The sequence below is a fragment of the Onychostruthus taczanowskii genome, unplaced genomic scaffold (genome assembly GCF_017590055.1).
Source record: "Onychostruthus taczanowskii isolate IOZ18803 unplaced genomic scaffold, ASM1759005v1 scaffold14, whole genome shotgun sequence".
Classification (NCBI taxonomy): domain Eukaryota; kingdom Metazoa; phylum Chordata; class Aves; order Passeriformes; family Passeridae; genus Onychostruthus; species Onychostruthus taczanowskii.
The window spans coordinates 14,134,625-14,161,645 of record NW_024498573.1 but is presented as its reverse complement, the minus strand read 5'-3'; the positions used below and the strand labels follow the sequence as shown (position 1 = coordinate 14,161,645).

Here is a 27,021-nt window from a genome sequence, read left to right as displayed (position 1 = left end):
TTGATACAAGTCCTTTTCAAACAGAATGGTTTCTGCACAAAACGATCACTCAGGTAAATCCCCTAACACAGGAGAAACGTCCTATTCTGTTTCTAGACCGAGAAATGAACCAAAATAAAAATCCCAGGCCCAAGCACAGCCCGTGTGACTGGAGTGTGTGCAGACAGCTGACGCAGGGGTTGGGAATGCAGAGGTGCAGAGTCCCGGGATGTGCGTGGCCTCTCTCCTTAGCTCCTTATTTATCCTCCCTGTGGGAGGAACAGCTGTGTTTACAGGAGGTGGGAGCCGAGCCTCGGCCGGGCCGCGCTCCGCGCTGAGAGCCGCTGGGGGCTGCTGCCCCGCCTGCTCCTGCACAGCCATGGGCCGCGGGCAGCAGGGCCTGCAGCCTTCCAGCCCGGCTTCAGAGGCAGGAGCTGAGGGAATGGACCTGCCTTGGTCCTGACCTGTGGCTGCAGTGCCAGGGCTGGGGTGTGGTGAGGATGAGGATGAGGATGAGGATGGCAGCACGGGCGAGGCCCCACCTCAGGAGATGCCTCAGCGAGCACCCCGGGGGCTCCACCAGCTGGGCCTGGGATGGCTTCTGGAGAACAGCCAGGGAAAAACGCCTTGCAGGTCAGTCCAAGGGCAGCCGTAATCCCGCACTGCTGTGATTCAGGCACTGGGGCTATGACCTTGATCAAGGAAGGAAAATACCTTTACATTTTTGGCGCTCCTTTAACGTTGTTGCATTTTCCGTCACACCACAGAGCTGCCTTTGCCCAGGCTGCCTTTTCACTGGTGGGACCATGTGGGTATTTTGAGCTGATGATTTGTACTCAAAGCTGGAAATACTCAGGTTTCTTTAGAATTACACTTTATAGTTTTTGTTTTGCTGAAGTTTTGTAGACACTTTAAAACATAACAGTGTCAGTCAGCCACACAGTGCCAACAACTGCAGTGCCCAAGAGTGACCCGAGTCACTTTTAAACCTTCATTGTTGGTGCTTACAGAAACTTTTGAACTTGAACCTGCCTGGTTCTTCAGGAAGCCTTTCTAGGGTGTCAGAAATAATCCTTCTCTGTGTCCAGCCACCTTTCCCAAGCCTTGCACCCGAGCTCTCCAGCTGTGCATTAGCCCGTGCAGAGGTGGGCAGAGCAGACCCTGGGGCTGCCTGGGGATGGAGGTGGCTGGGGGTGGCACATGAGCCCATGTGAGCACTGGGGACACGGCCTGAGCTCTTCCTGCTCTGGGCTGAGTGGTGCCCAGCAGGGATCTGGCTGCATCTCCGCCAGGGCAGGAGTAATAACTGCTCCACTCACTGAAAATGGCTTTCTAGATTCTTTTTCTTTCAAGCAGTTCGGCAGGCTGTGTATAGATCTTTTCTCCTGGGGCTTGTGTTCATCTCACAGAGACAGGAGGTTTTGTTGTAGCATTTTGATTCTGGCCAGATGGGTGTCCCTCTCTGCATCCCTGAGAGAGAGTTCAAAATGAGTAAAGGTATTTCTCTTTTCCCCGAGCCCACACGCTCTTCACTTGTTATAAGCAGACCTTTCAGAGGTGCCAAGGGGCTGGATTGTTATTGTAAACATCCCTGTTCCTCTGACAAAGCAAGTGCCAAGTTTCCCTTTGGGCTGAAGTTGTCTTTCAGTTCACAACTAGGATGGAGCAAAGAGGCTGTCAGATTAACTGGGGACTTTCCATGGGGAAACAGGATGTTGGGAATTGCTTTTGTGTACAAGATCTATGATTTTTGTGCCTCCAAGGTCCTCGAACCACTTTGAAAATCTTAGATTTAATTTGAGTGTGCTGGTGATGCCTCTGGGCTTTTGTGCTGGGCTGAAGAGCAGCACAAACCCAGTCACTGCTGGCATCTGTGGATCCCATCCCAGCACAGCAGCACTGCAATCCACTGGAAGCAGTGGGTGTTTCATCACATGCTGCTATGGGATGTGTTGGTCAGGAGTGAGGTGCGTCAGGCATGGCCATTACTGAGCAGCTGAGTCACACAGGTTCTGCCAGGGGGATGATCTCTTTCTTCTGAAAAGCAACAGCCAGAATTCAGATTGCAGCTCTTCACTCCAGATGGTGTGGAGAAGGCTCAGCACCATCAGGGAGCCTTTTGAGCTGGGCTGTGAGAAAGCAGCGTGGACATATTTTTATAAGTAGAAGGGACAGAGCTGAGGGTGGTATTTGCCACCCTGCACCAGGTGTAACACAGCTGCTGTAATACAGCTGCTTCTTGGCTTGCCACACATCCTGTGAGGTGACAGGACACCCAAATGCTGATGTGAGTTGTGTGCACCATCTCCAGGTGACTTCCTGGAGGAGCTGGCAAAGGTTGGCTGCTTTTTTGACAACTGATGCAATTGCTCCTGGATTGCTGTCCTCAGCTCAAAGACCACAGTTCAGGAGAGAAATTGGTACAGTGGATAATGCTTTCATAGGAGACTGCGTAATAGATCCAGCTGGTGGATCCCTGTGATTCCTTCTGGCCACGTGGTGACCAGCAATGACAGAGGGGAGCAGCAGGAGCCTGTAGTGCTGCTCTGGGTTGCCACTTGGGTGGGTGCTGAAACTCTCAGAACTTGAAGGAGCCCCAGAAGAAGGGCTTTAAAATTTACTAATTTCTTATTAAACGAAATTTGTCAAATGTTAATTAAGGCAAAATGGTGATGTTTACCTGGTGCTCCTTCTGGTTCTCTTTCCATCTCTGAAGCCATCCTTTGCCCTGGCCAGGCCCCTCCACGCTGCTGCCCAGATGGCTGCCAGCTGCCCCGCTGCCTGCATGGCTTGTGCTCCCTCCCTGCAAGCTGCACACAAATGTACTGCTCTGCATTGTAAACAGGCTAAAAATACCGTGGTGCTGCTCCTCTGAGGGCCCTGGAGTTCAGAGAGGCTGGGAAGGAAGCCGGGGTCAGGCGGCCCCCGGGGAGCGGCGTCACATGGAGGCACAGAGCCACGAGAGGGGCTGGCTGCAAAGACAGACAGCACATCAGCCACAGCACTGCTGTCCTGCTGTCCTGTTGTCCTGCTGTTCTGCTGTCCTGCCCGGGTGAGCCAGTGGTGCCAGGTCTCCTCAGATTAGTGTTCATGGTGTGCAGTTGTGTGAGATGTGACTTGGAATGCTCCAGAGTTCTGTGCTCCTCTTTTGAAGAGGATTTTTTGTCTTTTCTACTCAATTTCTGTGCTAGGTATTGTGATGCAGGGACCAATGTCCTGCAGAGTGCTGGCTTCTCCAGGCACTGCCACCCCAGTCTGCTGGGTCCCTTTGCTGAGGGTGCCCTGTGTGAGCCTTGAAGTCAGGAAAGCCTATTCCTTCAGACATCCCATTTCAGAAGGCATCAAAAGCTAATTTCTGTTCTCACCATACGCATACCTCCTTAAGGGATGTGACAATTCTAACCACATCCTGGTCAGGGTGACCAGGACCTGAGTATGAATGTCCCCCTCCAATGACACAGAATCCAGTTCAACCAGAAACCTCATCAGTGGTAGCAAGTTTCAGTTTGAATAATATGTGTTATAGGCATTAACAACTGGAATATTCTTATATTTTGCTTCATTAGTGGTTATTCTTGTTAGCTGGTGTGAGGCTGTGTGGCACAGAGTGAATCAGCAATGAGCACCTCTCAGGCATCCTCTGTGTGCTGTGAGTGCTGAAAACACAGCCCAGGGCCCAGCACTGCTCTAGCAGCAATGACAGTGTCTCTGCTGTTGTACACTATCTCCTTTCTCCACCTCTGCACTGTAATGTAAATGCAAGTGTGCCCTGTGTGAGCTGTGGCAGTGGGAGCCAGGGCTGGGCTCTGGGAGCTGCCTGCTGCTGGGCTGTTCAGCCACAGACAAAGGGGGAATTCATGCAGGGCTGAAGAAATGCCTGGGATGGGCAATAATAACACCTTAAAGCCCAGCCACAGCACTAGCACCCTGCACCTGCCCAGAGGAGCTCCAAGGCACACAGCACTTGCTGAGCTGGCGTGAAGGTGTGTGCTGCCTGCCATGCACCCCAGGGACTGCTCACTGCGAGGGAAATTCAAACCGTGCTCAGCTGCCTCTGCTCCAGACAGAATGAACTCCCTAGAGACTTTGTTTAAAAGAAAATAACCTTTACTGTGCCAAATAGATTCAGTCTAAAAGACTTCTGGTGCAAAAGCAGTGGATTTCACATGTTTTTCCCATCGCCTCTGGCAGAACTGGAGCAGTGTCAGGGTGGTGTCTGCAGTGCAGCACTCAGCAGTGGGCTTTGCACTGAGCTCACTCTGCTGGGCCGTGCTCCAGTTCCTCGAGGATTCCTCACTGATGTAACCGTAGTGCTTCGAGTACCTCTGTGCTCCATTCCCCTCCATCCAAACCGTGTGCGTCCTGTGTTTATCCTGCCAGTATTCCTTGGCGGGACCCACGCCACCCACACCTTTGGCACTGCCCAACACGATGCCTGTGGCAGGCTCAGCTGCAGAGGCTGATGAGAGATGGCAGTGGGAGAGGCTGTGCACAATTCCGAGGGGCAGAGAAAGGAAGCGGCGTGTCAGAGCCCCGGCGGGATGCGCAGAGCGGCTGGAGGAGCTGTGACCGAGCTGCTCTTTCCCAGGGAGGATTCTCCACCCCGTCCTGGGTGGGATCTCAGCTGTCCTGCTTAAAGCCGAGCAGATGGGGTTGGAGTTCAGCTGCCCAGGCAGGACTTGCTGGCTTGCAGGGACACAGGAGTAACTTCTGCACAGGACAGTGACCCGCTGCGGCTGCCTCTCCCCATGGAAGGTAGGAGGAGGTTTATTTTCTTTCCTTGGTTACTCTATTTCTTTAAGGTTTCTAAACCAGCAATCAAACTGTAATGCAATTAGCCAGAAAACAAGGCACGAACTCGGGAGGGAACGGCAAAGGTGTGGGTCTGGCTGTTCATCCTGGGATGTGCTGCTTCTATTTGGGCTCACTTAACAGAAAACAGACAGTTTTTCCATTATATATTTTGTTTAAAATTTAAAAGAAAATATTTAGGTCCTAGGAATTTTGAGATCTAACACTTCAGCATCTACAAGTCCCGCAGTGGGCACAGCTGTCCCTGGAGAGGGGCAGGGGCAGAAGGGCCCTGCCTGGCAAAGGCTTGTCCTCTGGAGAGGAACAGCCACCCATCCTGCTGCCACCCCAGGGGGCACCAGGACCCTCAGTGCTCCCACAGGAGTCTCATCCCTGTGGTGTGAACACAGCCAGGGCAGGGAATGGCTTTCCCATAGGGACCCCAAGTGGGGTGGCAGGGCTGGGAAAATAGCAGGAGCAGGGACACTCTCTGTGGGGACAGCACATCAGGCCTCCAGCATCAGAGGAGGTCACCCTGAGCAATAATGCATTTTTCCTGAAAAGCAATAGCAAAGAGGATCTGTTTTCTGGGAGGAAGGAAGGTGAGAGGGGACCTTTGGGGCGGGTGCCTGAGCCTGCAGCAGTGTGTGGCTATCACCCAGCATGAGCAGGGGCTGCAGAGGGACAGTGCTGCTGCTCCAGGCCTCCGTGCTCAGCTGTGCTCCTACGTCCTTCCCGTGTCCCCAGGGGTTTCTGTCTCAGCTGGCTCAACTCTCGCATCCTCTATTGCCTCATTCCTGCTGTGCCCAGGTCCCTTTGCCAGGGCTGGAGCTCCCTGACAGCAGGAACTGGTGCCCCACGCTGGGGCAGTTCTGGAATTTCTCTGGCCATCAGCTGGGCCAGCCCCAGCTCCTGCCTTTGCCAAAGGTTTGCTTTGTAATGCCCAAAAAATCTTACAGCAATTCCAACAGCTCTGTAGGAGGGTATTAGGCATCTGCGTGTCAGAACGTGGCCTTTGCTTTATTGCTTCATGTAAAACACTTTGTATTCTCTGGGCAGGAGAGGCAAGGGTGGCAGTAAATGTTTTCAGAAAGGGAATTAGTGTCATGTCCCTTCCCAGCAACGCTCCCCTGTCAGACAGACCCTGGTGAGGCTGCCCAGCCTCACCAGCAGCTCTGCTCTCACATGGATCTTGCAGGACTGTTTGCCAGGACCACAACTGGGAATAGTACTGCATTTCTTGTCCTCTGCCTCTCTATAAAATAAATCAAGCTGAGTTTTCAACCCTGTGTTTGCTGATGCTCTCTGGCCAAGTTTTGAGTCAATTTATTTCTCATTGCTCTGCGTCACCCTGGCAATGTGCCGAGCACGACAACTGGGGAGAAACACAATTAGTTTGCTGCAATTCAGGCCAGGGCTGAGCATCCATCTGTTGGTTCACACAGGTCTCCCAGGCAGTAGTAGAGGTGTACTTTTTAAGGTAGAAAATTACTTGTGTTTTGGAATTGAATAAATTGTTGACATAAGCTAAGAGTCATGAGACAGGCATGGGTTGTGTGCCAGGTATTCACCATAAGAGCATCCTGCCCTGGAGTGCTGCTGCAATGAGCACTGTGGGAAGTGACAGAGGGGTGCTGGCTGGAGGTCAGGGAGGGCTGTGCCACAGCCAGAACCCTCCTTTAGCCATGACTGCTGTGCCACGGGGGCGCTGGGCAGGGAGAGGCCACCACCCACCCACCTGCTCTCCGTGGGCTCATCCCCTGGGGACAGCTGCTGGCAGAGGCAGCAGGAGCACCAGGCATGGAGCCCAGCCTGAGGTGGGCAGCAGGGCTGGAGCAGCCAGGTCCAGCAGTACCCAGGGGAGGTCTGCACTGCTGAGAAAGCTGCTGGGGGGCTGCTGGAGTCAGCACTTCTGGCTGGCAGCAAAGCCCCCCCTGTCCCCAGGACCAGCCCTGTGATCAGAAAGCTGTTAAGAAATGGGGAGCTGTTTCTGGGGGTGTTTTGGTGTGGCTTGCTGCTCTTTTTGGTATAAATTTGCTGTTTCATCTTCCGAAGTTTACCATTTCCAGGGTTCACACTTCCAGGGTTAACGTTATCTGACACCTACCAAAAATCTGGATCTCCAAAAAATCTGACACCTGCCAAAAACTGGCCCAGCAAGCTTTGTGCAGCAGGGGGCTGAGCACACATGCTGCCTGCTGTTTTCCCATCCCTCCTCCACCTCGTCCTGCTTCCCTCAGTGCTCCTGGGAAAAGGCAGGAGCTGGAGCTGTTAGAAGGAATGTTGTGTGGGAAGGGAACTTGGCTTCTCTGGTGAATAAATCATATAGAATCCGTTTTGTGCATTAAAAAAAGCTTTATGAAAGGCAGATACAAAGGAGAGGCCCTGCTGGTGGCTCAGGAGGTTTTGCTGGTGCCTGACATCCTCTGGCACTGGAGCCTGGCACCACTGTAGGTCTCAGCCTTCTCAGACACCTGAAGCAGGGCTGGTGCTGCCCGCCCTGGTTTCAGCTTCCCTGGGCTCTGACACTGCAGACTTTGCTGCTGTTTCCATGGTCCTCCAGGAGCAGGGAGTTTAAGGGGGTCAGGTCTGGGGTGGAGGCTTGTGTAAAGAGGCTGGTGCTCATGTGCTGCACAGCAGCTTCCCACTTTGCTGCCCAGTTCTGAACTCTCACACAGAAATGAGGATCTTCTTGAAATGTGACCTTTTTTCTCAGTTGTGCTCCCCATATTTGGTATCTGTTTGTCCCTTCTTTCACAAAGCAGCCCAGTAATCAGATGACATCCCTGACTCATGCTGCCCAGACGTGCACGATGGGGCCTTTCTACAAGTTAGGAAAAGCCTATGGATTTAATTTCTCTACCATTATTCAGCTGATATGGAATACATCACTGATGGTGGTGCATGAAATCGAACAGAGTCTGCAAAAAAGGGTGAAATATTAAATAAACCTTGCCAAAGGACAGGCAGGAGGTGGAGGTGAATGTGCAGGAAGGGCACAGGGTGCCCTGTCTGCTGCTCCACATCTCTGGTCTGTGTGCCCCTGGCTTCTGGGAAGTGTTGGCAAGGCCCCTGAGCTGGTCATACACCAGCACTGGTCACTGCTGGGGGACACAGGCTGAAAGCCATGTCACAAATGGCCCAAGCTGCACACCAGTCATGGTCCCTGTCACCTGCACACCTCGGCCTGAGCAAGGAGCTGTCACACTCACACCTACTCACACACATGCAGCACTCCCTGTCACACAGAAATACAGGTTTAGGTGTACAGAGGCACCTCAAGAGTGTGTGACAAAGCAAAGCTGGCTGTCAGGGAGCTCTGGGAAAGGCCTGTCAGACACAGCTTTCCCTGGGCTCTGGGGTAACTTGCCACTAGATGTCACAGTGTGCTTGGGTTTGCAGGGACCAGGAGTGCCATTTGTGCTGGGGACCCCCAACCAGCTCACCCTGGGCAGGGCAGAACTGCTCCCTAAAGTCCCTTTGCTGGACCAAAGCACACAAATAGCATCTTTTTGTCTGTTCTTGTCTTCTAGAGCATTTTTGGAATAATTTCTAGCTTTCATGTGCCCCTCAGCAAAGTCTGAGAGACCAACAGATGACTGGAGAGGTTCACATGGTGCCAGCCCCTGGGGGTAACCCTGGTGGGACCCCTGCCCTGGCAGGTATCAGTGGTCCTGCTCCCACTGCAGCAAATGTCAAACTCTGATTGACATCAGGTGATGCAGCAGGAGCTCACTCTGTGTCCCAAAGCTCTTGCTCTAAGGGGGGACAAGTTTTGCCACTCCACCACAATGCAAAGGAGGCCAGCACTGTGCAGCTGCCTGGGGCTGACCTCTGCCTAAAGCATCCCAGTGGCTATTTATAGCACACAGGAAACCATGATAGACCCTGCACTTCCTCTCCCATCCAAGCTGGATCTTTAATTGGCTCGGTAGCACAGGGAGCATTAATTGTGGCTGTTTTTCCACTGAGCATTGTGCTGAGCACAGGTAGAATACATATGTGGTCAGCTTTGGGCAGGCTGATGATGGGACAGGCAAGTAATCTTCTGAACTTGGTACAGCTCTGTGAAAAACCTTGGTATATTATTAAAAGACTAGGAGTATAAAAGAGTGAGAAGCATTTGCTGAGTAACTAAAGCAATGACAGCAATTAAAGCCTCCTGTTTGAAGTGGTTTATGAACAGACCCAGACTGGTGAGGCCACTCCACCCACTGCACCCAGGCAGCTCTTGGGTGAAGTGTAGCTGTTGAATTAATGATGGCATCACTCTGTGGCTTTCATTTGCCACCAAAATCAAGCACAGCTTTCCCAATCTAAGACTAAACAAACAACACAGCCAGGGATGTACAGTTGGACGCTTTCCTTGTGCTCTCTGATCCTGAGATCAGGCTCTGCCCAGCCTGAGCAGGGATATTCTGCTGGTCCAGCCTGGAGAGCAGCTGCACAGGGAGGCTGGGTGGACACAGCTGGGCAGTGAGTGAGGGGAGCAGGGCTGTGCCCCTGTGTGCAGAGAGGAGCCACTGCCTGTACCCCTGAACCTGGAGAAATGTAAATAGCAGCTGGTGCCCTGGCTGTCAGCCCCTGTGCTGCCCAGGCACCCAGCAGAGTGTGCTCCCTGCCACAGACAAGATGGATGGGCTAGTGCTGCGAGCCTCTGGCTGCTATTAATGTTCTCCACATGAATCTTCCTGACCAATAACACAGGATTGCTTTCCTTTGTCTGGGATTGCCTTTGCCCCCTTCCTTGGCACCAGTCCAGACTATCTACAAATCTTTCTTAGCCACAGTTAGTGACTGTGCCTCAGCATCAGGAGTCTCCTGAAATGCTCCATGTGCTGCTCTTTCCTTAGAGAATGAGAGCCGAGCACAGTCATTCCCATGCCCCAGCTGAAGGTGCTTGAGCAGAGCTGGCAGAAGAAGGGTTTGCTGTGCTGGGGGGCTGGAGCCCAGTTTCAGCTCTAGGGAAGTGGTGTAGCCTCACAGCATTCCATAAAAACACAGCCACAGCCTGGCTCCTGCTCCAAGCAGCCAGTGCCAGGTGGGGCCACCTGCCCAAGCCCCAGAGACACCCAGAGTGCTCCTTCCTGTGGCACAGGAGGGTGGCATTACAGATTCACTGCTGGAGGATAGAGCTGGGACTTGGAACAGCAACTTTTTGAGAAAATCCTCCAACAGTAAAAAAATTAACATAAATCTAATTTTCTGCAGTTATCACCAATCTCAGATTAATTCTGCAGCATGACCAAACTGCTGCAAGGCCCCACACTTGTATGTTAAATATGTCCCACTGCATGTACTGAATGTGATTTCCAGACACTGAGGGCTTCTGGAGGAGGGTGCAGATAAGGGCATGCAGGCAGGCAGCTGTCCAAGAACTCTGCAGGAGCAATCTGTGGGCACGGACACATGCAGGACCCCAAGTTTCCTTTCACTTGTTGGGGTTTTTCACTCTTTTTCTGTCCTCTCAGCCTCAGGTGTGTCAGCTTTTGATTTGCACCAGCCAGGGGCTGGATCTGGAGCCTGGCCATTGAAGCTCTGCAAGCAGAGCCCAGGGCAGTGTGGCTGCTAGCCCAGCCCTGGGGAAGTGGGGCTGCAGGCTGGCTCTCTCACTGTCCCACAGTCTGAGGCCTTGACAGAGGCTTTGGCACTGCTTCTCTCCTTCCCTGGGGCTATGTGGATACTCCTGGAAATGAAGTGCATTGTCTTCTCCACATCTTGAAGACAGAACTGACTTTTTCCCATTTATCCCAGTCCCATGTTTTTTGGGAATGCAGCCTGTTCCCCGTGGCTGAGTGCAGTGCCCCAGAGCTGGGATGTGCCAGTGCCAGGGAACTGTGCACTGCCAGGAGCAAGGAAAGTGCCTCCCCATTGCTTCTGGGCTCTGCTGCAGAGCTGCCCCACTCAACATCAGTCATCTGCAGGGAGTCTGTCTGCCCAAACCCCTGGGGTGTGATGTCTGCTGAGGCAGCACTGCCCTCCCAGGGAGAGAAGCTGGAGCCTGGCAGTGGGCAGTGCCCTCGGGCCCCCATCCCAGCACCCCAAAAGTGTCCCTGGGTCCTGCTGGGGCTGGGCTGGGCTGGATGCACCTGCTTCCTCCAGCACCCCAATGGAAGGGAGTGCAAGCACAGACCCAAATCCTGGGGTGTAGAGCTTGTCCAGCTCAGGGAAAGAGAAATTCCTCCCTGGGGTCTTTGCTGGAAGCAGCTGGAGGTGGGGGTTGGGATGGCTCTGCCCCAGGGGCTGCATTTTCCCAGGTGAGGGGCAGTGATGATGGATGCTCCAAGTGGGAAAACCCCTCAAGCCATCCTGACCCATGGAAGGTGCACAGGGGAGGAGCTGCCCAGTGTCTGCCTGAAGTGTCTGGCTCAACATCAAACCCTTTAGTCAATGGGCATTGTTCTTTTTGGGGGATGACCGGCTGACCAGAACCTAGGATCCCTCTGCACAGGCAGCCAAGGCAGGGAGCTGGACTGGGGAGACCAGCAGAGTGTGAATGGAAGGGCTTTGCCTGGGATCCCAGGACTGCTGAGCCTTTCAAGGCCAGCCCTGAGTGCACACAAGCAGAGCCCACTGCATCCCAAGGTGTGGGATCCAGCCTCAGCCTGTCCTGGAGTCACCACAGCAGCTGGCACAGGAGTGATCTGCTGCTGCCAGGAGCACACGATGTTCAGGGAGGAGAGGTCAGGTCTCTTCCTGTTTAGATGTTTTCAAAAAATGCTTAAGCATTTTAGTGGAAAAATTACTGAGGGAACCATCCAAATTAGGAAACAGGAAATACTGCACTAGCATAAATAGAATTTTGACAGCTGAAACGAGAGGCAAGTGGTTGCCAGGCTGGGCTGGTAAAGATGCTGCTGGGCCAGCAGCCTGTGGGGAAGCTCAGCAGCCCAGGGCCAGGTTCTGTCTGGGACACACCTACCCAGCAGTGTCATGCCAGGTGCCAGAGCCAAGTCACTGGGTGTCTCTCACCTCAGGGTCTCCCAACACAGTGCCACCCATCAGCAAGATGTGTCCTTCAAGTGGAGGACTCCTCGTGTTTCCAGCAGTGGATATACTGAAAACTGTGGCACTAAAATCAGAATTATTATGGAGTATAAATAGCAGCAGACTTCCCTGTGCCAGGTTACCTGTGTGATATTAGCTGCTCAAATCTAATGCCAGCCCTGCTCTTGACTCTCTCTCCCCTTCAGCAAATCACTGAAGCTCCCCAAGCTCCTTTCTAGCCATATGTTAAGTTGATGTAATGCTGCTTCTGAGTCTGTGCAATTACTCAATTACTCCTGCATCTGATTGTAAGTAATATGCCCTCAGGGCTTTGCTTCAGTTTTGCCCATTGATTTGCTGTGTCACCTTGAGCACCACATTAAATATACTTTCAATATTCAAAGGAATTTTGCTCATTTATGCCCATGATCTTGCTATCCAAACTCCTACTCTGCTCCCAACTTTTCAGGCAGTGTCTGTTTGTTATTTATTGCAAAATTTAAGGATAGAAGCTAACCTAAAATACAAAAGAGATCTGGGGGCCTATGTTCCATTCAAATTCACCTCAAGCAAGTTTCAATGGAGCTTGAAGAGCCTAAGAAAGGTGGATACTTCTGAAAATGTCACCCTAACTGTACCTGCAGGCTCTGACATCCCACAGACACCTGAATTACCCAGGCGAGTTCCCCTTGCTGATCCAGCCCATGGCTGCAGAGCTGGCAGAGCATTAAATATGCACATATTGAATGTCTGCTGTGCTGGAGGGGGAGGGCACCTCAGAGTGAAATCTGCTGTGCATTCAAATGTTCTCCAAAGCTGAGACAATTCTGCTCACCCCTGGCTGCTGGGGCACAGTTTGGGGGGGCTGTAGGGTGCTGCTTTCCTCCTTGCTCTGTGCACAGGAGGGGTGGACTGTGGGATTGAAGAATGGTGTCTGTTTGCAGAGAGCTCTGCTGCAAAAATGAGCAGAGGAGAAGTGTGGGCAGAGCTTATCCTGTCACTGGGGCTGGCCTCTGACTCTGATGGTACAAGGTTTTGGGAGTTTTGCCCTTGAAGAGCAGCTGTGGTTTTCTCTTTACCTTTGCTGGAAGATTGCTGTGAAATAGCATGGCCAAGGAGCAAAGCTGTTTTCTGAATATTTTAAGAACTTTTTCCTCAGTTTTCTGTGAATGTTGATTAAGAGTAAATGAGACTTAGAAAAACAGCCAGTATGGATTTACCCTGGGACCATTCTGGGAACGAACACACAAAAATAACCCTTTCCTAAAAATGTTCTTTACAGCCCCACCCTTCAGGAATGATCTTCCCTGCAATGACCCCAGCCTGGACAGCACTGGCAGACCAGGCTGAACTTCAGCTCTGGGTCACACTCAGCAGTTCCTTTTCACAGTGCAAACAGCTCCCTGGAGCCAGGGGAGATTTGTTGAGGACCCACGGAGCAGAGTGGGTGAGGGCTGCAGAGTGTGGCTGCCTGTCACCCCAGCCCAGTGAGAGCCATGGCCTGGGGACAGGGACTGGAGGGGCAGCAGCAACATCTGCTCCCCACCTGCTCTTCCTCCCTACCTGCAGTGCAGAGAGGTTAAAGTGCACCAGGAGTTGCAGTAATGTCAGCACATCTGTAGCCAGCTCTGCTGTGCCAGTCAGTTCTTGGAATCTGTAAAGTGCTTCATGCTCCTTGCTTTATGTAACAACACTGCATAGTGGTGTGTAACTGCTGCACATGCTCCAGCTTCTACACACAAGCCAGAAACCACTGAAACAGTCACCCAGCCTCAGTGAAGATGAGGGCAGTGACAGACTTGAATGCTTTAAACAAGTAAAGCTACAGACCTCAGCTGTGCTCTGATTATTTTCTTTGAATTTGCTTCCTTTCCACTGCTTTTTTTATACTGAGACATAAATAATCTTAAATTCCAGATCACCCATGGGTCCAAAATTTAGCTGTAACAGGGACTTCTGCCAACTTCTACAAAAGGATTTTGCTAACATGAAAGAAAATAACTCATACATAATAAACACTCCTCCTGACCCACGTTATCCTTTTGCATTTAAGGTCAATCATCTCTGAAAGGAGGGGGGGAGAAAGAAAAAGATAAAGGAGATACAGAGAGTCAGCTGCAACAACAAACTAAACCCCTGCATGAAGGTCCTCCTATCAGGGCTGTTCACAGCTGCCACTACATTTTTTCCTTGGCCTGAATAATGTAAATACTGGGCTGGGGACTGCTTTCCTTTACACTGGTGTAAATCTGGGCTGGAGCTCCAGCCCTGACCTGGCCATGCACACACTTTACCCTGGCAGCCCTGCCCTGGGGTAGGGAGCTGCTTCTCAGAGGAGCTCCCATCCTTTGATGCTGGCTGCTGTGTTCAATAAAGGGCTAAATTCCTCTTGTTTCTTGAAATAAACTTGCAAACCCCTTGACCTTCCTGAGCTGGAAGAATATGTTTACAGATTGTTTAATTCCATTTGTCTTCCTGAGTGTGTGAGAGGGACAGCAGTGTGGCTGAGGGAAGGGGAGCTGTGCTGTGTCACCAGCCTCTTTTGATATCAGAGACGAGCCACTGATGAATCCCATCCACTTTGAAGGGCACAGCCAGCCCCATTACTTTTTGGAGGAGGAAGGAAAGGAATTATTTACTGGAATCCCCTGGAATTTTGCTTTATATAAAGTTCATGAGGCAGCAGTGTAATCTTCTGTGTTTTGTTATTTATTCTCATGACACCTTCCAGGACACCAGTGCTTGTGGACTTCTAGAAAAGTATCAGCAGGTAATTCTGCAGCAGCAGCTCTTTCCTAGTGTTTCACCATCTAAACACATCTCCTTTACACTTTGCTTGCTACCTGCCGTCAGGGGAGCCAGGAGAAACAAAGTTTATCAGAGGGCAAGAGGCAAAGCACAAAGAGGGAGGTTACTGACATACCTAAATTAGAGTGTAGAGCTTTATTTAAAGGCTATAGAAGCTGGAAAAAAGCTCTTTAAGACAGAAACCATCTTTTCTCCGAGGCCTGGGAGGCACTGGGAGGTCTCATGGGTGTCATCACCAGGTACTTGCAATAATGTCACTATTTCCAGAAGTCTTGGCACGAGCAGCACGGCAGGAGAGGAATTGTGAAGGGTAGCTGACTGAGGATAATGGATAGTAGGATGAAATTGAGAGGAAAAACTTAATTGGAATTAACTAGCTGAGAAAAGCCTCTTGATCTGTCAGACAGTGAAATTGCCTCCCAGGAGCAATGGTACAGTCTCAACCACGTGGGCATTTAAAGCCAGTCTAATGTCTGTGATTCCCTGAGTTAACTGGAGTATCTCAATAATTGGAACTGACACAAAGATTTATCTTCTTTGATTGACTAGCTTTCATAGAGGCTCATCTCTTTGTGGTGCTGCACAGAGCTTTCAGGGCAGCTGTTTGCACTTAAACTGCCAGGAGCTGACAGTGTGTATCCATTTCAGCTCTTCAAATGTGTTCTTTGAAAAAACACTTAAATGGCTGGAATAGACAGTACTAATCAGTCTGCAGGAAAATGGAGCAGCCTTACCTGGGGCTCAGTGCTATCAATCTCCCCGTGCCAGGGCTGGGCCATCCTGCAGCAGCAGAGCCATTTAGGTGCATTACTGCCAAATGCCCAATCAGACTGAAAAATTGGGCTGATTTGGCCGAGGCAATAAAAGGGAAAGGTGTTTTGCCAAATGTATAAAAACAAATGGTTGGTATTTCAGTGGTTACAGCAGAGTGGAATTAATCACACTAAGATGATGGAAATTCTCTCCCATGCTCATTTTTCCTGATTTCAGAAGAGACAGTGTGTGGCTAGCCTGAAGGGTGAGGTCCTGAAAGGCTTTTTTATTTGAATTTGCCCATTCATTCCCCTGCTGTATGACCTTGTGCATATCTCCTCTCTCACTTTCCCTTCTGTAGGTTTAGACCCACAGAAAAGGGCACATCCAGCCTCTGGCCTGGCTGAGATCTGGGCTCCTACTTTGTATGTATTGGCAATGTGTTGGGAAGGGTGTTTGGAGTCCTTTCACTTCTCTGCCAGTGACAGACATAGGGATGGTGTCTTCTCTGCAAAAGAGATCTTGGATCTTACTGAGATGGGCTTGTAGTATGCAAAATATTAGGTCAAGATGTTTTACAGAAAGTGAGAAATTGCTTTTCTGCAGGGCAGATCTCACAGGTGTTTACGTGTGCTGGCATCCTAATATTGACAGAAAAATGTGCTTGTTTCTTGGTCCTTCTGAAGCCTTTTACACAGGGAATGCATACTTGACTTGTTACCTTGCCCACGTAGCTAATATATACCTTATTCCTTCCAAACCTAACTCTGCTCCAGCCTATGACATTCCTCCCAAATAATGTTGGGGACTTGGCAAGCAGAGGAAATGCATGTGTTTGCTGCCAGTCTGACTTAGCCACCTTTAGCCACTACTGCTTGGAGAAGGTGAAGATTTGCAATGTGCTACTCACTGCTTTGAGAAGAAGGTGAAGATTCCTCCCAAGTAATGCTGGGGACAGCAGAGCTCTTCAGAGGAACACCTTCCCCTGTACTATGGTCTTTCTGGAGTGTGCAGGTAGAACGTGGGGCACCAAAATGCCTCTTTTGCTATGGAGAAGGACAGCACGTTGGAAATCAGAATTTGTGGAGATATAAACTCCCAAGCTGATCAGTGTGTGGATTTGCAAACTAGGGATAACCACATCAGGCTGGACACAAGAGAGGAACGAGCTGCTGCTGCCAGGGATGAAATCCACTTGGTGTGCTTGCTGGTGGCAGCACCAGAACCAGCTCCAGGTCACAGCTTGTGGCTGCCCCTGCACGGCTGTGCGGCTGAGAGCTGACTCACAGCTGGCTCCTCAGCTCAGCTCAGCTCAGCTCAGCTCAGCTCAGCGCCTGGCCTAGCACAGCAGCCTGCAGGCGTGCATTTCTCAGGAGTTACACAACCTCAGGCTGCAGCTGAGAAGCCTGAGCAGCACTGCTGCCTCTCCTGCAGGTTTCCTTGCAGCTCCAGCCCAAAGACACAGTTTCTCCCTAAAGTGTCTGCCCCACCCGGAAAAATGGAGCTCTGTGCCCTGAGATTTCTGAAATGCTTCACACTGAGTGAAGTCCTGCTCTTCCAGGTCACTAAACAGCTCAGGTTCTCAGTGCTCAGCTGGCTCCTCCACTGGCCACAGCCACCACTGCCTAAACGACCTAGTTAGGGCAATTAATGCAAATTAAATATGCTCATGTTTTCCCTGGAATGCTGTCAGGTATATGAGGATAATATTCTGATTTACTTTTTAAGGGCAACTGGTTATAAAGGGGTTTTCATCCCATTGGAACATTGTTTTTCAAACGACTCTTTCTTCTGCTATGAAAAGTTCAGATTAAATATATCTATACAAAGCCAGGGAGAAAAGAAACTGAAAATTTAAAGTGAAAATTAAGGAGACAGTTAATAGTAAATGGTTATTTAAAGATGGGGGGTGCGGGAAAGAGAAAAAAAAAGAAACTGAAACTGAAAATTTTATGTGACAATGAAGGAGGCAGTTGATAGTAAATGGTTATTTAAAGATGGGGGGTGCGGGAAAGAGAAAAAAAAAGAAACTGAAACTGAAAATTTTAAGTGAAAATGAAGGAGGCAGTTGATAATAAATTGTTATTTAAAGATGGGGGGTGGGGGAAAAAATGGGAAAGGGAAAAGGAAAAGAGTAAAAGTACACTTAGAGAAGTGGGCTTTGGGTAACACATGCAAAGCTAAAACTGATTGTTACCACTTATTACACTCTTCTATTAAGTTTCTTCATTCACTCTGCTGTTTTTAGTCTCCTCAGTAGATCATCTGTTCTGCTGAGCTGGACTGTGTCCACATGTGGGCTCTGGGGTTATCAAATAAAATCCTTTTCTCAGAGATCAAACCCCTTGCAGCCCAGACAGGCCCCACTGAAGCAGCTGGGGCTGGGCAGGGTGTGACACAGAGCCCTTGAGCTGACCCACATGGACCAAATCCAGCCCTGCTGGCCACCAAAGTGTCCCTGCTGTTCAAACATGCCATGGTGGGAGCAAGGAGCATCCTCTCTCTCTGCTGACCTCTTTGCTTCTGCCCCACCATTCCCAGGCTGCTTTCTCACACCTGTTCTTCAAAAAGTCCTTGAGGAGCACTGGCCTGAAACTGCCAGCTCATCTTACAAACCACAAATCCTGCTGCTTCTCATGTTGTGCAAGAGTCCAAACAAATATTAGTTGTAAAATTATTCAGTCTTTATGAAGCCCAGCTAGACCGTTTGGTTTTTAATAGCATCAGCCCCGAATTACATGTCTGGACTAGACACAGTGCAGAGATTAATTTCCTTTAATTTGTTCCAGAGTAACTCACAATTTAATTTAACTGAGCAGTTCCTTGTTCTCTTATTCTGGAATGATGGATTGTGAAATGCACTCCTCTAAATTAATCCAGACACTTGATTTTTGTCAGCAGAGTAATCTTTCTCAGCGGTATGCTAAGTATGCTTTTAAAAGGTATGGTGAATATGAATGACATGCACTTTGTTGATGATTTAAGTATTTACACTTTCCAAACCTTGCAGAAAAAACAAATATGGCTTAGCTGCACTTTGTTTTATAACCTTTCAGAAGTGATCATTCAAATAACATCAAAAGGACTTAAATGGATTTCTAAATTTGATGGTACATGTGAGGGCAACTCCCTTCTCATCAGAGAACCGTGATTTTGAAATGGGGCTGAGCAAAGCTTAGACTATTTCTGATTGCAGAGCTTCCATAGATCATCCAGAAGGATTTCTATTGGAGCCATTAATGGTAAAATATTTCATGTGGGTGCTGTCACTGCTTACGCTGGCTTGATGTTGCAAGAGAGCAGTGTCCTTTCCTTTTTGTTTTCTTTCCCTTTTGCTGTTTTTATTTCTTAAAGATGAAGTGGGACATCTGTGGAGAGGAGCAAAGATGCTGTGTATGAATATTTTTTTCTATACTGCCTCCTTTAGAAGAACTGCAAAAAGTTATAGTGCAATTGAGTGAGTGATATTGATGTAAACCAACCCATCAGGTCCTGTCAGCCCAGGCACTCCCTCACTCTCTATTATCAGAGGTAAGGACTATCTGAATGCCACAGCAGAAACTGCACAGCATTCCTGTGTCCAGCTGGAACCTGACAACAATAGTTATTCTTAAATGTGGGGAGACAAGGCAAAGCCTCCTGTCACAGAAATATGTGGCAGTGCTTTGTGGGCAAAGGTAAATGTCCCTAAACTTAGCAACACTGCAGCACACACCTACCCATTCATTTTTGGAGGGTTTACACCTACAGAAAAGGGCACATCCAGCCTCTGGCACCTACTCTGGGAGATCTGGGTTCCTACTTTGTATGTATTGGCAATGTGTTGGGAAGGGTGTTTGGAGTCCTTTCACTTCTCTGCCAGTGACAGACATAGGGATGGTGTCTTCTCTGCAAAAGAGATCTTAGATCTTACTGAGATGGGGTTGTAGTATGCAAAATATTAGGTGAAGATGTTTTACAGAAAGTGAGAAATTGCTTTTCTGCAGGGCAAAACTCACAGGTGTTTACGTGTGCTGGTATCCTAATATTGACAGAAAAATGTGCTTGTTTCTTGGTCCTTCTGAAGCCTTTTACACAGGGAATGCATACTTGACTTGTTACCTTGCCCACGTAGCTAATATATACCTTATTCCTTCCAAACCTAACTCTGCTCCAGCCTATGACATTCCTCCCAAATAATGTTGGGGACTTGGCAAGCAGAGGAAATGCATGTGTTTGCTGCCAGTCTGACTTAGCCACCTTTAGCCACCACTGCTTGGAGAAGAAGGTGAAGATTTGCAATGTGCTTCATACTCCTTCCAGCCCTCTCTCAAGACAATGCTGGGGTCATCTGTCACCTCCATGTCCCCTAGCAACCTACACAGCCAAGCCATCCAAGGAAAGTTGTTTGGCTCAATAAAGGGTTGTGTAGTGCCTGGACACACGTGAGAATGGATGCAGCCTCCCATCGCAGGTAGACTGGCACCAAGCTTTGCTCTGGTCTTAGGTAAGGACTGAGTGAAATCTGAAATCTGAAGTGAGCTAAAGCACATCAGTGTCTTTTGATGTTAAGTGCTTTTATGAACAGGTTTTATTGGTTTGGGTGCTTCAGCGTCAGTATTTCTATTTTGAACATCCTAGCAGCAAACTTCTTCAAATTCAGAATGTGTGAAATACTCTTTTGTTAAGCTCTGAAAGTCTGTTATAGCCAGATATAACAGTGGTAAAATAACAAACACAAAAGCTTTCAGGTCTTAAAACCAAGCTTTACTGCCCTTGCTTTTTTTTCAAAGCAGAAATTGATTAATAAATTGGTTTGCAGTATTGCCTGGGGAGTGGATGCCTTTACACCCATCACCTGATAGTGGAGATGTTATGGAAGATACAGCCATGTATCCCAAATGTGCATTAAATTAGGACTAAAATCCAATTGCCTTTTATCTTCACACTGCTGTGTGACAGGAGCATTGGCTCAGTCAGTCTCCAGACTAACTGTCAGCTCCATGTCCTCTAAAAACCTGCACAGCCAAGCCATCCAAGGAAAGTTGTTTGGCTCATTAAATGCTGTGTAGTGCCTGGACACCATGTGAGAATGGATGCAGCTGCCCATCGCAGTTAGACTGGCACCAAGCTTTGCTCCAGTCCTAGGCAAGGACTGAGCGCTGCTGAAATCTGAAGTGAAGTCAGGCTGTGAGCCTCAGTTAGTCTGGAGACTTTCTCAGAACCAGCAAAGCTTTGTTAGCCAGAATGGGTGCTCCAGCTCCTCCAGGAGAGGATCTCCGAGAGGCTGAGAGACATCACAGAGGTGAAAGGACCAAAAATTGGTCTTCAGCAGTGCCTTTCGGCTCTTTGTTATCCCCCAAAATGAAATCACAAGTAAACCAGAACCAAGGCTGGGTGTCTCAGGCAGTCACACTGTGCAGTCCCAGCCCGTCTCACGAGAGCCCTCTCGCAGGGGTGCTGAAAGCTCCGCGCCGCTTGCCAGGGGCTGTGCATGAGCTGGTGTGAGCTGCAGGCCACTCCACAACTCGGCACTGCTGCAGGGCTCTGCTCAAAGTGGGCCAGCCAGCTCGGGTACTCTTGACATTCCTGGATGTCTTCTAAACATGTAATGCTGACAGAAATGTTGTTTAAATATTTGTGAGTTATTTAAAAATAGTGCGTCAAATAAGCAGCCTGGTGACGCCCGACAGATCTCTGGCTCGGAGGAGTGCCTCGGTGGAGGAGGAGGAGGTCAGCTCGAGTTATGTACACAAACCAGGCTCTGAGCAGAGACACGCTGCACCCACAGCACACATATCATGGTATTTATCATCCCAGCACACGGAGCCTGCTGGGGGTCCCGAGCAGGGAGCGCAGTGCTGCTCGGTGCCTGCAGTCTGTCCCGGCGCTCTGGCCTCCAGCACATCCATGGCTGGGGCAGGAGGTGCTGCCCCACCTTGGCTTTGGCCATGCCCTGGTTCCCAGCAGCTGGGACAGTTGGGTGTGGAAGCAGAAATGCCTTCTGAGACCTGGAGGAGGGGAAAACGGTGCCAGCATCCCCATCCCATTCTGACCTGGTTAGGCTCTCTTGATAGTGCCCCTGCTTGGTGTCCATCTGTATATTTAAAGAGCTAAATTTTAGGAAGGGGGAGTGAATTTTCCATCCACCCATGACTGAAGTATTTCATATTTTCTTCTCAATATTATTAGACAGAGCATTTTAGGTCAGTACAGGTGGGTGCTGGAAAGAGGGGAAATAAATTCCTGTGATAGACAAGAGAGCTGGACATTTTCTATTTATTATGTTAAATATTTATCTCCAGAGCTCTAATATACTACTAAAATATTTTAAAAGCTGGTTTTATATGTCAACTTTATTCTCATCTTTCAGTAAACAATTACCATGCAGAGAATAAAACAAGCTCCCAGGCATTGCTGAGATACACTGTAGTCTATTAAGGAGCCTGAGCCTACTATAGCATATGAATCTGCTTTTATGTTGCCTTTAAATTGATTTGACATCAATTCCAGGCCTATTGTAAAAATGAGATACATGCTTAAAGCAACACTGTGATTTTTCCAAGGTATTTCCACTTTTTAGAGCTGCTGCAAAGGAAATTATTTTTAAAGCACTCAGAATATTGACCTGTTCCTTGGCTCTTGTCACAGTCCATGGAAGGGCTGCAAGGGGAGCTCCTCTGTAGCTCCCTGACTAGACAGCACATCTGGTACATTCAGAAAATTGATTTGAAAGTTGCTACTGCAATTTTACACTTTGCCATACAGATACTGATCTGCAGTTTCTTCATTTTTTCCCTCCTCATTGGTTGCTTTATTCTTGCTCTCTTTGACATCTTCTTCTCATTTAAAGTGCCAGAGTGAAAAGCCAAAATGAGTCTCAGTTTCTCTGAGGTCCAGATATGAGCTGTGCTGCTTTTCAGATGAGAATGCTACATATATTGATGGAAACTGTTGAGGCTATTTATCAAAATCTTTTGGCTGTTATTTCTCCCAAACAACAATTGCATTTTCAGAAGTTTACCACTGGCCTAACATTAGTGATTCAAATTAAAAGCTTAAGTGTCTGTCATAGAAATGAGCACATATAAAAAACCCACAGAAATAGAACAGAGGTGTTTTCTGTGAGGGTCTCAAAGATTTCAAGGAATTATTTGGTGATGATAAATTCGAGCCAGGAAAAGATCAAGTCTATCATAAAATCAGTCCATAATCCAGAATGGTTTATTTGGCTCAAATTGACCACCATTAGTTTTTCTTTTTCTGTTATTGCCCTGGAAACAGATTGGTTAACACTTGACAAATACCTTTGAAAATAGCTTCAGCTTATGGGGGGATGCAAACTGGACAAGGTCACTGTGGTATTAGTTGCTCATAACAAAGAGCAAAACTGTAGGTAAGATCTTTTGGTCCCCAATGATTCATCTCGACAAAATTACGGCTTTACAAGTAATGAAGCAAGGACATGACCAAACTCTGGAGCATTCAAGCCAGTATTTGTTAAATCTTTTTGATCATCATTCTATCAAAAATCTAATTGCCTTTCAGGTTTTACTGTTCTATAATTCAATTTCACCAATAAATTGCCAAAATTTCTGAAGTTTATACATTCTAGTTCTTCTTATATATGTGAGTCACCATACATTTCTCTTAGATGATAAAACCCTCCGTGTTCCTTTGCCTCCCATTGCTCACACTGATGGCAGTGCCACACCACTGGTAATAATTCAGCACCCAAGCTCTGACAGTCAGATGTCTTTATTCACCTATTCAGCTCAGAAGCAAGGAGTTCTTGAAAACACTCAAGCAAACCTGTTCTCAGGGGAGTTCCAGATCTGACTGCAGGCGCAGATAAACTCAGGACAGCCTTTGCTCTGAGATGGCACTTGCCTGTTGCTGCTTCCTGAGCTGTTAACACATATTGCTAGAAACAGAAACTGTTTTCATGTGCAAAATCAGTCTGCTAAAATTAGGAGGTACTGGTTTTGGCTGATAGGCAAAAAATGGACCTGTCCAGATGCTTTGATTTGTTGCTGGAATGAGCATCCACTGGGCCTTTGAAGAATCCTCTGTCCAACCACTTTGCTCAACAGCTAAGGTATAATGAAGATAGGAAGAAAGGTAAGCATAAGGTAGTGTTCTGCTTTTCTGGTCAGGCAAGAAACCGCTGTTTTTCAAGAGCCATGACTGAAAGAGGATGCAGGTTTGGATACAGATCCCATTTCACTCAGTCTTGGTCCACAGCAGTGTCACAGCAGTGTCTGATCTCCCGAGGGAAGGGCCAATCTGTTTGTCACTCTCTGTGTCACATCACCTCCTCAGCCAGGGATGGTGCACACCGCAGTCTCTGGAGGAATTTCCCTCTGTGACACTGTTTCCCTGCAAACCCAACTCAAACCCTGGTGAAATGGTGGGGCTGCACCAGTGGAGGGCTCCTGTTCGTGCCGAGGCACTTGGCTCACACTGCACTGGCTGGAGAAGGGAACAGCTCAGTGTGGGTTTGTGAACAGCTTCACACCTGCTCACGTGTCAGAGGACACAGCAGCACAGAAGTGGTTCCTGTTGGTTGTTTTACACAAAGAGTTTTACTTCTCAAGTGTTCTTTCTAGAATGGATCGCCCATTCATGCCTGGTAAGACATAGGAGTGGGCAGCCTGGGATTATTTGTTTAAACAGCTGAAAATGTCTTGGTGAGTTTGTTCTCTCTATGAACTGCTGAACTGACAGTCACTCTGAGCAGGAATGAGGGCCCCCGGGTGTGCCCTGCAGAACCCCTCCAGAAGACATCACAGACTGTAGATTGTGTCTCAGTGCTGAGACAGAGGTGAGCTGCTTCTGTCCCTAGCCTCTCCCTCCATGTAAAATATCCGTCTTGAATATCAGTGAGGGCTGTGGGGAACTCCCATCCAGCTCACCACAAGCAGGCAGTGGGCAGAGGGCTGTGGAACAAGGCTTTGTGAATCAAAATCTGTGCCTTCTTCTGTGGGAGCAGTTGAAAGATCCTTTTCCATACAGTTACGTGGAGGAGCTTCATACATTTTGTGATGTTCTGCCTGCTCCCATGTGTTTGTCTGGCTCTCCCACATCATGTAATGTCTTTGGCAATGACCACTACTGTCCAAGGCAGGACACTGTGTCCACTAATGTCTGGGACACGTGCTGGTTATGCAGGGACTCACTCTTTTGGATTTGTTCCTCACATGAAAACCCTCCAGAGTTTCCTTCTAAGGAACACTAGTCTCAAAAATTTACTCTGGAGACTAGCAGATTCTAGCTGGACTGCTTTGCTTGAAAAAACATTTTGTCATGTCTGAAATGATGTTACTTAGATTAAAAAAACAAGCGTTACTGACAGTGTTTCTGTATGGTGCACAGAGGTAAGAGTCATCTACTCCCAAATATCTCCGGTCCAAATACAAGCAGGTGCAATTTAAAAGCTTCCTCAGGACCATTTCAGCAGCTTATTCATTCCTCTGTGAAGGGCCTGATCTTGCTGGAGCATAAATAAACCAAGCCCAAGTTGTGTTATGATTCTAGAAATGCATTTTAATAACAGAGATGACAAAACCTTTTAGAGAAAATACTGTGAATAGGAAATGTAAGAGATTACAAGCAACAATTTTTTTTTTTCCTGCAACCTAGGCAGAACTGGTTTTTTAAGCCTGGGCAGTCAGATGTTGACTTTAACTTGAACTCTTTTTGCAGTATGCTTTCAACCCAGTTATATTTATCCAAAGCATTGGCTACATTTTGGAAGAAAGAACTGAAAGAAGCCTCCAAGGCTGTGTTATCGATGAAGGGCTTTCCCTCCTCGGGAAGGTCTGGTTGTGAGCACAGATCCTGCTCTGTTCCTCAAGAGCCCTGGCCAAGGCTCTGCAGGTTAAAGCTTTTATGTGGAGACTTCAGAAGTGTCGGTGGCTCTGCCTTCAATGTCACCTTTGCTTTTAAGTAGCTCTTGAGATAGAAGTAGTTAAGTGATTGAGAAAATCAAAGTGCTTACTCTGCTTGTTTTTCATGGCTGGCAGGGGGTCAGAGCTGTGATTCTGCTCTGGGTACCCCGTTCCCTGCACTAGTTAGACTCCTCCATGCTCTGATCCTAGACATGAACACTGCACATAGATTTCCAGCTCCATGCACCCACTACATTTCTCCTGAGCTTTTTCAAATTAAATGGTCTCCGTGAATCTATCAAACAAGAAGTTATGGTTTTTGTGCCACGTTCTCTCACCCCCATTTTAGGAACTTCAATAGTTCTGAAAGAATTCTTCAATTTGTTTAGTCTAACCCTAAAAGTTCTTGAGAAAATCCCTGGAATTCATCATGATGGCATAGTGTTTTCCTCTCTAAATAATGCTTAACTTTTAACAACAGAAGGCAAAAGCTAAGTTCCAGCTTCAGATTTGACCTGCTCTAATGAGAAACAGATTACACAATTTTAATGGAAATTGGAGCATCGGAATTTAAAGAAGGAAATATCAAATCAATTGACACCTGCTGGCTGAGGCAACATAGTGTTGTTTTCCAGGAGAAACAATTCCACAATATTTCCTTTCATAACAGCATGGAGTAGTTGTGATTATCATAGGAGCAGGTAAACAGCCATATAAAGGCACCAACCCCTCAGGGATACAGGAATAACCAGGATGTTTTATATTTCCATTTTAAAAGGGGCTTCTCTTTGAATCTCAGTTGTTATCTGGTATTAGAAGGGGAATTCTCCCTGGGTTTTATTTTGCAGGGATTTCCAGAAGAGGTAAGGGAGGGTAGGGTATGGGTAATTCCTTTTTTGTTCCTATGACCTTTTAAGTGAGGGCTGGGTTTAGAAAGGAAGATATAAAAATTAGAATTAATGATGATCTGATCCTGTTAGGATACATAGCAGCATTTTCTAGAGTTCAGCTCTGTGAAAGTAAGCTTGGAAATGGGATAATGCTTTATCTGCTGCAGGTTTCACTGGAATGTCCCAGTGAAAGCAGCCAAGCAAAGTTCATTGGGAGGTGGAGAAAATAACATAACATGAAAACCATTTGAAAATTTTTAATCATGTTTTAAGATTTTGATGGTGAAGCCTGGAAAATCAGGTCTAACTACAGAGGGACAAAGCAAGAGAATGGAGTTCCTGTAATCCAAGAGCTTTTTGAATTACTTGGACACAAACCATTTTATCTTGACTTTCAGGGGAAAAAACTATTGTTAATTTCAGGGGGCCACTGGATGTGCTTATTTTCTTATACTTCTCTTCTCACACAGCTGCTTTCTGTCAGGAAGACCAGAGTGGTAACAAGATGCCACTTCTGTAATATGGTGGGTTTAAGTTTTGACTTCACCTCAACAGCATTTCAGCATATCTAATAGTCTATATTTAACAATATTATTTTCCTCTTTTTAAAAAAGATTAAAGGCTTTGTTCATCTTACTCTTGTCACAAGAGAGGAAAAATAGTGACACAGTGTTTCTGCTCATACATCTTTCCCCCTGCAGTACAAGCATGTGCAATTTGTCTAACCTCTCTTGTATCATAGATGATAAAGTTTCAGTCTTTGGCCCTGGAAAAATGCTTTTCAACCAATGGCGTTCCTTCTCAGAATTTTTTGGTTTTGTTAACCTATCTTTTTTCCCCCTTAATTTCATCTAATTATTTTCAAGTTTAAATCCTTTTTCTAGTGAGTTTATTAATTTTCTTCTTTCTAACTGGCAGTTATTCCCTACCACCTTTAACATCCC

The 27,021-nt window shown here is 47.9% G+C and overlaps 1 protein-coding gene across 4 annotated transcripts in view; it reads left to right on the top strand.

The window, feature by feature from the left end:
• Positions 1–286: 286 nt before the first annotated feature.
• Positions 287–27,021, top strand: part of LOC121332218 (rho GTPase-activating protein 7-like) — a 51,622-nt gene continuing 24,887 nt past the window's right edge. For 3 of the 4 annotated variants that reach the window (XR_005952125.1, XM_041397440.1, XM_041397437.1), the window contains exon 1: positions 287–612. Coding sequence is in view for 3 of the 4 variants with exons in the window: in XM_041397440.1 (XP_041253374.1) it covers positions 480–612 (133 nt within the window). In the remaining variant the exon portion in view is untranslated. Of the gene's footprint in view, positions 613–4,348; positions 4,735–27,021 lie in introns of those variants that run through there. The other variant, XM_041397443.1, reaches the window with a different exon arrangement.